Consider the following 12,136-nt stretch of genomic DNA (forward strand, 5'->3'; position numbering starts at 1 on the left):
GATATGCTTAACTTATAAATTAGACATCTGTGGTTGGTGCAACATCTTGCCACATTTGATCAGAGCTGCAGCAATTTGGGTGTAGTGTGTGAAGGGCGCTGTCTTTAATACTGTTATATATATATATATATATATATATATATATATATATATATATATATATATAAATATATATATATATTATTTATAGACCGGGGGAACACATGCAGATGCACTCATGGGTACAGTGCTGCACAAAATAGAGGATACCTTGTAACCAGAATATCTACAGTGACTGAGTGATTTTTATTTACAGTATCTAATCAAATTCAGCATATTCCTGCCTCAATGTCTGTGTACCTGACTAGTCAGCTGATCTTTCTAATCAGATGATAAGATTCTCACACACTTGAAGTTTGGGAGACACAGAGTCAGAGCAGAAGAACAGACGATAAACCCAATGAATTCCAGCCACAAAAAGTACCTCCATGTGGACATAGATCCAAGAATAATATTGGACACCTATGTTTGTGCTGAAAATAATGATTTGCAAGATGATAGTGGAATATCCACTAAAACAACTGCATAAGGCATTCACATCAGGTATGTGTGTTTATTTCTGTTTTGGAAACTCAGGACTAGATTCACTAAATCAGGGCAAATAACATACATTTACCTAAAACAAGAATGGGCATTATTTTCCCTGAGACAATGTCCTATTCCCTGAGATAAGGATAGGCTAAAACAACAGACATATTAAACTTAAAGCATCTGCGCTTTAAAAAATATGTATTATTATTTCCCCCTTAGGTAGGAACCAGGAGGTCTCCGGAGTAAATTTTTAGGGATTGTCTTAGTCTTTCTGTGTGATATATAATATATTTGCATGTGTTCCACCGTCTATAAATAATATATATATATATATATATATATATATATATATATATATATATATTTTGTAGACGGTGGAACACATGCAAATGCACTCATGGGTACAGTGCTGCACAAAATAGAGGATACCTTGTGACCAGAATATTTACAGTGACTGAGTGATTTTTATTTATCTAATACAATTCAGCATATTCCTATCTCAATGTCTGTGTACCTGACTAGTCAGCTGCTCTTTCCAATCAGATGATAAGATTCTCACACACATGAAGTTCGGAAGACACAGAGTCAGAGCAGAAGAACAGAAGATAAACCCAATGGATTCCAGCCACAAAAAGTACCACCATGTGGACATAGATCCAAGAATAATATTGGACACCTATGTTTGTGCTGAAAATAATGATTTGCAAGATGAGATAGTGGAATATCCACTAAAACAACTGCATAAGGCATTCACATCAGGTATGTGTGTTTATTTCTGTTCTGGAAACTCAAGACTAGATTCACTAAATCAGGGCAAATAATATACATTTACTTAAAACAAGAATGAATTAATTTTATATTATGGAAAATGTGAGTTTGTTATTTTTATCTTAAACCTTTGAATACATTTGGTGAAACATTACACACTATTGTGGCATATTTCTCACATTGTATATTTGATGACTACAATCCATACATATTGAGGGATATCCTGTGACTACACCATCTCTCTACAAAAGGGCTCCAGTCAGAGAGAGAAGAATCTCTGACATGCCTTTTATACCTGGAACTTTTGTGAGTGCAACCACATCAGAGCCTTATTATGTATTTAACTATTGGCATATACCATCTGCACTATCTTGTTTTCTTTCATTCCACATATTACTGGATATATTCAGCGCTCCTCCTCTCAAAGAACAAAACTGTTACCATTGGGACAAAGAACAGTCCCACCTGGATGTTGAGCAGCTTAATTTCACTTTGTATATATTGTTTCATTGCTATTCTTCAATATGGGTTTGTGAAAGATATTGGTTGATCACATATTTAAAGTTTATTCACTTTGCACTTTGTATTTGATTACATTTATCTATTATCACTATAATATCACTTTAGAAGCGCCCAGTCCTCCCCCCCCCCTTTTTTGAACTTATGTTAATGTCACATTACAGTGTAAAATCTGGGTCTCAGTGATTTGCTATTTGCAACTGTTATTCAATACATTTGATTTTAACTGGTATGTTTTAAATTAAATCTAAGAGGGAAATACTAGGATAATAAAAAAAACGTCTCCTTGATTTTATGTGGTAAAGTTTTTGCACCAGATTTGGAGCTGGGAAATTTTGATGCATAAACCCTCTAATCTGAGACAGTCAAATATAAGTTCAATTTTTTATTTAAAATATCAGTAATATTGTATTTTCCAGAAAATAGGAATTCATCTTGTTATAATAACTAATAAAGATGGGTGATACAAGGTGTGAGAAATCAGAACCCACTAGAATCTTACATTTTAAACCCAAATCGAAAACCCTTAAGAGACAAACAGACAGACAGATGTTTGGATGGACGGAAAGTTAGATACCTCACTATTCCTTATGTGAATTTCTTTAATCATATTACACCTGCTGCAAGCAGTTGGCGATAGTTTTCAATATAAATACATTGTGACACAGAGACAGATACATGCCATTGACAGAATCCTCTTACTTAAAAGATATTATCAGGAATAATTACCTCTAACTGTCATGCTGCCGTTTACATCCAGGAATAGTTCGACTGCACAATATATGTTTGTTAATAAAATCCCTACATCTTCTATAGAAGCATCTATAGTCGCATTAACACAATTACTACATAGAGATCAACATCGAAGCTTGCTATTTCTAAGATTAAATAAGAGGAGGCTGAATACATTGTTGTTTAATCAGTATGATTTTCTGGACCTTTGTCCCTATGCTTTAGGTGGTGTCAGTGGAGATTCACTAATTGATATCACCATGGGTCCGGCAATTAGTCATCTCCTGTCAGCCAGCGAACTCTTCAAGGAGATCATTGTGTTAGATCCTGTGGAAACCCACCACAAGGAACTGGAAATGTGGTTGAAAAAGGATCCAGGGTCCTTTGATTGGTCTCATCTGTCCAAATATGTCTGTGACATGGAAGGCAAAGGGTAAAAAGTCATTTGTAGTCCATTATTCTTTCCTAAAATGTACAGTTTCTGCTTTACATCTTGGATACGGTTGGTACTGTATAAATGCCACAAATGTCGCCCCTGCTCAGAACATGTGTTAAATTAACAGATTCCGGTCCAATCAAAACGTACAGTGATTGCAAGATGCATAACCCAAAAATATAGGGAAAGGGCACAGAAAGAATCATGAAAAATTTAATCAGGTTTGAAAACCTTAAAAATAAATTATCCACTTAGTGCTGTTTTTGACTATTTTCTGTTCAGTCTTCATTTATTCTGCAGATCTATAAATGTTGAAAGATATGTACTGTTACAGTATTTTGAGAACTTTCTAGATCCTGTTTTATTTATTTGTGAAATATATTACCTGTGAAAATACATTTAGATATTAGTCTCATTTTCAAGTCAGTCAAATGTGATGCCAAATCAGAAATGGTACAACAAATGGTATATGGATAATACATGTATTTACTTTTTCTGATGTATTTATTGTACAACACTGAACACCAGGTTTCTTTCATTAATCAGTGCAAGCCTTGAGCAACACTAAGTAATCCCTAAAAACTCTGTAACAATTACTCCATCAGGTATGTGAAAATGCACATATAAATCTGCAGGGATGTACTGGATCCTAACTCATGTAGTGCCTGTTTCACCTAGATATAAAGTTACACGGCCCTGTGAATGTGTACTGTACAATGATCACAGGCGCGCCAGTATACAGATGTACTGTAGCAATCTTTCTTACTCACGTTGCTGCGTTATGCTGGCATACAGTATTCTGTTATATTTAAGTAATAATCCCCTCAGAACAGGGCATTACTGGCCAATAATGCCCTGGCTGGAAGAGTTGAAGGCCGAGGCGAAGCCGAGGGACTTTAACCCAGCCAGGGCATTATTGACCAGTAATGCCCTGTTCTGAGGGGATTATTACTATTTTAGGCTAAATGTAGGCTTATTTCATAAATAATAGACACTATTGTATACGTAGTTAAATAGATTTTTTATTAAAATAAAATGGTAAATACATGAAACCACCTCTATATACGCTTACACTGCAGATATCTATATCCACACACTGCTGCCGCCCCCTCTGTATACACACACACACACACACACACACACACACACACACACACACACACACACACACACACACACACACACACACACACACACACACACACACACACACAGCAGCTCACACACAAACTGCTGCTACACACACACACACACACACACACACACACACACACACACACACATACACACACACACACACAAAACAGCACAACACACACAACACAGTGCCACTACACACACAAACAAACACACTCACTGGAGCTCTAGACACACAACACAGCACCTCCTCTACACTCACTACACAGCACCTCTACACACACAGCAGCTCTACACACACACAAACTCTGCTGCTACACACACATGCTACACCCATAAACACTGCTACTGACACACACACACTGGAGCTCTATACACACACACACACACACACACACACACACACACCACACACACACACACACACACACACACACACACACACACACACACACAAATACAAATGAAACCACCTCTATATACGCTTACACTGCAGATATCTATATCCACACACTGCTGCCGCCCCCTCTGTATACACACACACACACACACACACACACACACACACACACACACACACACACACACACACACACACACACACACAGCAGCTCACACACAAACTGCTGCTACACACACACACACACACACACACACACACACACAAAACAGCACAACACACACAACACAGTGCCACTACACACACAAACAAACACACTCACTGGAGCTCTAGACACACAACACAGCACCTCCTCTACACTCACTACACAGCACCTCTACACACACAGCAGCTCTACACACACACAAACTCTGCTGCTACACACACATGCTACACCCATAAACACTGCTACTGACACACACACACTGGAGCTCTATACACACACACACACACTGGAGCTCTATACACACACACACACACACACACACACACACACACACACACACACACACACACACACACACACACACACACACACACACACACACACACACACACACACACACACACACACACACACACACACACACACACACACACAGTGGCTCTATACACACACACACACACACACACACACACACACACACACACACATCAGTTCTACACTGACACAAACTGCTGCTTCACATACAAAAGTACAACACACACACTGCAGCAGCAATCAAAAATGCAGCCACTTACTAAACTTTGCACTCTCCCTCCCTCTACACATAACACAGCACAACACAGCACAGCACAACACAGCACCTCTACACCCCCCACACACACAACACTAAACCTCTATACACAACACATTTACTTCTTTGCAGTCTCCTCCCCCTCCCCCCAATTCAACTGAATCCGCTCAGAAAATCTCAGTCAGCTCGGGAGGGGGAGGAGTCAAACCGTGACTAATATTTTTTGACCAATCCCCTGCCATGTCTCAGATCTTTTACTTAATTCAAACTAATCCCCTGCCCTGTCTTAGCTGTTCTGAAAGCTGATTGGCTGGAAATAAACAGATTGAAAACTGCATTTTGCAAGCTGCTGAAATTCAGGGCATTACTGTGGATAATGCCCGGAATTTTAACCAATCAGAGAGCAGGTTTTTCAATAATTCCCTGAATTTTACGGCTTTAGCCTATAATCTGTGTTATCACTGCCACTGAATCCTATGGAAACTGTATGGCACTCTGTGTTACAAAGGGATATGTTTTTTTATTAGAAGGAACAATAACCCTTAGTACATTTGTGTATTTAATGATAAAGAATTATAACTGTTAGCAATGATACAATATTTTCATGTTCCTCTATTCTTAAATCGTGTCCAGGGTGCAGCTGAGCGCGCGTGCGCACTCGTGCTTAGTGGGATCAAACACATTGTGACAATGTGTTTGTCCTGAGTGTGCGGATGCAGGTGTCCGTGAGCGCTCCCCGATTACCAAGACAAATCTTTTGATATTGTCCCGCTTGCCCTGGTCACATGCACGGTTCAGCCAATGAGGGTGAACCGCTCATGTGACTTCATGGGCATGCTTCCGGCACGCACCTCCCTCCCCCCGCGCACACCTACACTGGACACTAATCACCCCTGCTCTCACGGCACGGCTCAGTCGCTCTCAGCCTGGACGAGGACTTACATATAAGAATACAAGAGGTTATCTGTATCTAATTGAAGTTATTTCAAGGCACGCTTCTCTTGTACTGAAGGGGTACTGTACAAATGTAGCAAACTTTATTACAGTGGGACATACATATTATGCATAACGCTGCAGTGTGAGAAACCTTTATTTAGTAGACTTGGCCAAGGGCACAATGGGGAGATGGTCAATAACATGACTACATCTGTATATGTGACATAAGGTTATGCTAACATCATTATTTCTACTGTTTTTCAGTGAGGATTGGCAAGAAAAGGAAGATAAAACAAGAAGAGCAGTGACGCGTGTGCTAAAATGTGACCTCACAAAAGCCAACCCATCAGAACCCGTTGTGTTACCCCAAGTGGACTGTCTGCTTAGCTGTGGATGCTTGGAAGTTTTTAGCAAACACCAAGATGAATATCGCAGCATCCTGAAGAACATGTCATCACTGCTAAAAGTGGAGGGGTATCTCTTACTGTTTGGCCTTCTCAATATGTCATATTTCAAGCTGGGTGAGCACACACTGCATGCTCTGACATACGATGAAGAATTCTTGCGTCAGGCTCTCAGTGACACAGGTTATATCATCCAGAGCTTAGATGTGTTTAGCAGTAAGAAGAAATCAGATCTTTTGGATTATGATCACCTTGTGTTTGTTGTGGCACGAAAGGAGAGGGAGATTTAAATGTGCATAAGAGTGACCCAATACCAGGGACATAAGTACAGTAAGGCCTAAAATCCTGATCTTTGATGCCTTTAAAAACAGACAAATAAAGCTTTTGAAAAATAAATTTTTAATTGTTGCTTCAATGGGTGATAGGATAAATCAGTTTGCTCCGTAACCTTTGTGTGATATTAATGTGCATTAAACAGGTTGCACCATTCTTCATTTTCCTTCCCACTCCCTTTGGCACAGGGTGATGAGTTGCATACGTATGATAATATGCCAGCTGGGTCAAAGGTGGAGGAAGCAGCATATTGGGAAACCCAGATTTTCAGGTTATACATGTAGCCATGCTGTAAAATGGACTGCAGTTTTCTCTCCTGCTGGCAGTAAACCTGGTAAGTTACAGGGATGCCAGCAGTAATCATGGAGGTTTGCCCTCACACCCTGGTGAGGTGCCCTATGTGTGGATGGGAGTGGCTACATACTCTGAGTCCACCGTTAGTGACATCAGAGATGTGCCTGCCTCCTGAGAGATATAAGGCACAGCACTGTTCAAAGTTGTGTGTGTGTTGGAGAAGGAGCAAGTCTGTGTTGAGACTTGGAAGTCGATGGTACACTAGTGCTGTAACTAGTGGCCTTAAGTTATGTTAAGAGACATCTAGCTGTTCAAACAATACTGTGTCCAGGTACCTGGCACAGGGGTGATCTCCCTGAGGGGAGAGGGGATCCCACTCCATTGGGAGGGTGTACCTTTGAAAGGATAACACAGCAAGATGTGTGGCTAGAGAACTCACTGGATGAGGCAGTTGGCCTGCACCGTAAGCCACAATAAAGCAACCTTGATGAAAGACATCTTCATGTGTGGGTCTGAACTTACTCTACACATGATGGCACCACGGAGGAGTTCCTCATCAGAATCATCCCCACGTAGACGCAGGGATCCTGATGAGGTGGAGGCGCTGCACTGGATATAGGTAGGACTCACGAACACTACCTCAACTGCCTGTCTGGGTTGGCAATCCCCACACAACATCATGCGGGAGACTCAGGAGTTCTGTTGCCAACAGGTGCACCACCAGACACGACCATGTAATGGGGACTGGTTAGACCACAGGGGCCAATGTGAGATTGGGTGGGTCAGGCTAGGCCAGAAAATCTGTCACATACAGATATAGGAAACATGACTTACCCACGCCTCGAGCTGGACCCCTCTCTCATTCCCAATAAACACATTGTACAACTTACTGGGTGAAATTAACGGCCACAGCTTTATTTATTACAACAGATAAATATCTCATATGTATCCCCAACTAGGGACCTATACAGATTGCTCTGCTCACACCTACCGGAGATCGAGAGATACCCTCAACTCGTACTCATTTAGCCATTCAGTACCTTAGTCTAAATGCACAGATTCCCGGATTGTCACCACCTCACAACCGAGCCTAGTTTGGAATGAAACGTCCTGCCCCAAATTCCATCCAGAAGTCACCACCATTCCAGCCCCCAGCCTGGAATGGTACCATCTTTCCCAACTAAATAGTCCCCCTCCCAGAGTAATATTACTCCCGCCAACACATACCCCAAGCTGCGACAACAACAGAGACGAAACCTGACCTTTCATTTCTAAATCGACATCAATCATGCCTAAAAACAGGGTGGGTGTGTTGGACTTCAGTCCAGTATATCCTAGAAAAAAAGGAAGCTAGAATTCCTCACCCTTGCCCTAAGTACCCCTTACTTAACCCCCCCCCTCTGGCCTGACATCATGGCACCTTAGGGGTGGACCCCTCGACCTAAATTCATGCAGCCCCTTCCTTAGAAGTCCAGGGATTTTTTGACTTACCCATGCCTCGAGCTTAATCCCTTTCCCATTGCAAATAAAAGCACCATATAAGTTCTTGGGAGAAATTAACGGCCACAGCTTTATTTATTACAACAGATAAATATCTCATATTTATCCCGAACTAGGGACCTGTACAGATTGCTCTATTTCACACCTACCTGAGCTTGAGGGATACGCTCAGCTCGTGCTCACCTAGCCCTTCAGTACCTTAGTCTGAATGCACAGAGCCCTCATCGGAAGGTCACCATCACACCAACCGAGCCTAGTGTGAAATTGCACCGCCTTCCCCAAATTCCATCTGGAAGGTCATCACCATTCAGGCCATTCCGCCTGGAATGGTACCGCCTTCAAAAACTAAATACTTCTGAGGTCTGAATGCCTTACCTTACAGCACCTTTGCAGACGCCGCCACCCCCTAGTGACGTCATCGTTACTGATCACCAACAGGAAAGGGCGTCACTGATGTTTATGGAACACAGTATATAGCTCAGCAAGCCTCCACTACTCTTTTACCACTCCGGGAAGAAGGCCCCCTTGGCTGAAATGCGTTGAGTGTCCACTCTAGGCAGCTACTAATTATTTTGTTGGCGTGACTCTTGGTGCTTATTCTGTGGACTGTATGACTTATTTCCACACATCTTGGAGTTTAACTCCGTGGGACTGACTCCATATCACTATATGGCAGCTGAGTATCATTTTTTCTGCTATCTGGAGTCATTATCTCCTATGGAACCCTTACTCTAGGTTGTTTCATATGTTCAAACAGCACTGGCTTTTTGTGATTTTACAGCCATGTGTCTTACTTGCTTTTGTGCAGCCACCATAGGCACTGTATGCATCTTTTTTGATTTTGATATTTTGTATTGCTGTTCAGGGTTTGAATCTTTGTTTCATTTTGTCTCCCCTGTGCCTCCCCCTTGGTTTAAGTTATTATTTTTCTTATGTACATCATTTTTTTTATATAGGTTTATTTATGCCATACCTTTCTTTATGCCCTTAGCTTAGTTATCTACCTTTTTAGCGTAGGTCTTTACCAAGGTTTTTTTTTAAATATTCAGCTTTCTTTGTGTCGCTTTATATAGTTATCAGGCTCATTGTGCAGACACATTTTTTGCTTTTGATTTATTTTTCAGCATTATTGATTTTTGTAAATTTTAGTCAGTCACAGTCTTTTTGTATTTTTTGCTGCCCTTAGTGTGTATATGTTTTTAAATGTTGGTGTTCTTTTTGCTCGCTATTAAAATCTATTCATTTTCTATTTTGACTTTAGTTTCCTGGTCTTTTGGTATTATGTTATCAGTTATTTTGTGGTATATTTAGAGTGCTGCTTTCGGGGATTGTCTTAGTCTTTTGTGTGTTCAATATTATTGTTATCCCCTAGCACCTAGAGTTTCCCATTTACTCTAGGCTTACTTGGTTTATTTTTTATTCCAAGATAGTCAATATTACTTATTGGGTCTGGTTTTTCCACATATATATGTAGTGTGAGCAACATTCTTTTTGTGTGTTTGTCATATACAGGTAAACCCCGTTATAACGCGCCTCATTATACCGCGATTCGGTTATAACGCGGTTTTCCCGTGGCTCCCGTTTAAAAAAAAAAAAATGTTTTAAATGTAATTTTTTTTTTTTTTGCACACTGCACACACTGCACACACTGCACACACTGCACACACTGCACACACTCTCACTGCGCACACTGCACACACACTGCTCACTGCACACACACTGCTCATTGCTCACACTGCACACACTGCTCACACTGCCACACACTGCTCATTGCTCACACTGCACACACTGACACACTGCTCATTGCTCACACTGCACACTGCACACACGCTGCTCACACTGACACACTGCACACTGCACACACACTGCTCACACTGCACACTGCACACACACTGCTCATACTGACACACACTGCACACTGCACACACACTGCTCATTGCTCACACTGACACACACTGGCACACTGCACACACACTGCTCACATCTCACACTGCACACACTGACACACTGCTCATTGCTCACACTGCACACACTGCACACACACTGCTCACACTGACACACACTGACACACACTGCACACTGCACACTGCACTCACACTGACACACTGCACACACACTGCTCATTGCTCACACTGCACACACTGACACACTGCTCATTGCTCATACTGCACACACACTGCTCACACTGACACACACTGCACACTGCACACACACCGCTCACACTGACACACACTGCACACACACACACACACACACACACACACACACACACACACACACACACACACACACACACACACACACACACACACACACACACACACACACACACACACACACACACACACACACACACTCCCAATACACATATACATAAATCAGCCTTACCTTGGGGATGATTGGTGAGGCATGTGGCTGCAGGGGGGAGGGGCGCTGCGTGCCAGTGGGGGTGGTGCTGTGGGGGCCCCCGATGCTGCGGGGGCTGGTGGGATGGCCGGTGTAGCCAACAACACTTCCCCATCCCGCCACCGGGTGATCCCACCCCGTGTCCAGATACGCTAATCAGTTCTCCCATTCCCACAGGTCGTATGTATGTGTATGGGTGACTGCGCAGCCACTATGTCTTAGGTGATTGGAAGGTAGAGTTGGTGCACTTGATGTAATACCTGCCGAGCACTCCGGTGCTCGGAACTGCTACGATTCTTCGAAAAGAGTCTCTGAGGGCACCACGCTCTTGCCCTTGCCGGATCCGGGGCGCTTCTTCTCGAACTCTGGTCGCGCTACGGGCTCTGAGTCTGATCTCCTTCTATACAGAATAGTGCCGAACAATACTACTAGTTGGGGGAAAAACCCTTACTCTCAGGGCTAACTGGGCCGGGGCACCTGGCCTGCACCTGGGAGTAAACCCTCCCAGTGCAGTGTCTCTGTCTCCTCGTCTCTCCACGAAGCTCTAACTCCACGTGCGCGCAACCTCTGCCTATATGTCTGGCAACTCCTACTCCCATAGGCTAACCGCTCACACCTGACCCTCCCCGTAGGGCTGCTGGGTCAAGGGACTGCTCCTCTCCCACCAAATTGTACTCTCCTCCTTCGCGGGCTCTGCAACTGCTCTTTGCAAGCGCAACCTCCCATTTCTCGGGGTGAATCAGGGGTCAAGGCTACATATATATAAATATATATATGTATGTATGTGTGTGTGTGTATATATATATATTTAAAATAAAGAAGAGAAAAATAAAGAAGAGAAAAAGTGCCCGATCCTTGTGTAAAATCAGACAAAAAATTTAATAAATCATGGACAAGACAAATGCACACTTACAATTTGTCAATA

At 42.3% G+C, this 12,136-nt stretch overlaps 1 protein-coding gene across 1 annotated transcript; it reads left to right on the forward strand.

The window, feature by feature from the left end:
• Window positions 1–382: 382 nt before the first annotated feature.
• Window positions 383–7,802, forward strand: LOC142496947 (nicotinamide N-methyltransferase-like). Its single transcript, XM_075604069.1, has 4 exons — window positions 383–582; window positions 1,114–1,329; window positions 2,815–3,022; window positions 6,539–7,802. The coding sequence occupies exons 1-4, from the start codon at window positions 504–506 to the stop codon at window positions 6,966–6,968; spliced, it is 933 nt and encodes a 310-aa protein (XP_075460184.1). The 5' UTR covers window positions 383–503; the 3' UTR covers window positions 6,969–7,802.
• Window positions 7,803–12,136: the final 4,334 nt, after the last annotated feature.

This window comes from Ascaphus truei, chromosome 6 (assembly GCF_040206685.1).
Source record: "Ascaphus truei isolate aAscTru1 chromosome 6, aAscTru1.hap1, whole genome shotgun sequence".
In the NCBI taxonomy this organism is placed as follows: Eukaryota; Metazoa; Chordata; class Amphibia; order Anura; family Ascaphidae; genus Ascaphus; species Ascaphus truei.

What these genes read in the sequence shown, in the direction of transcription:
- LOC142496947 (XM_075604069.1), top strand. Translation starts at nt 504, where the DNA reads ATGTTTGTGCTGAAAATAATGATTTGCAAGATGATAGTGGAATATCCA. An exon ending in GCATAAGGCATTCACATCAG is followed by an intron (nt 1,330 to 2,814) that starts GTATGTGTGTTT and finishes CCTATGCTTTAG; the next exon opens with GTGGTGTCAGTGGAGATTCA. An exon ending in TGTGACATGGAAGGCAAAGG is followed by an intron (nt 3,023 to 6,538) that starts GTAAAAAGTCAT and finishes ACTGTTTTTCAG; the next exon opens with TGAGGATTGGCAAGAAAAGG.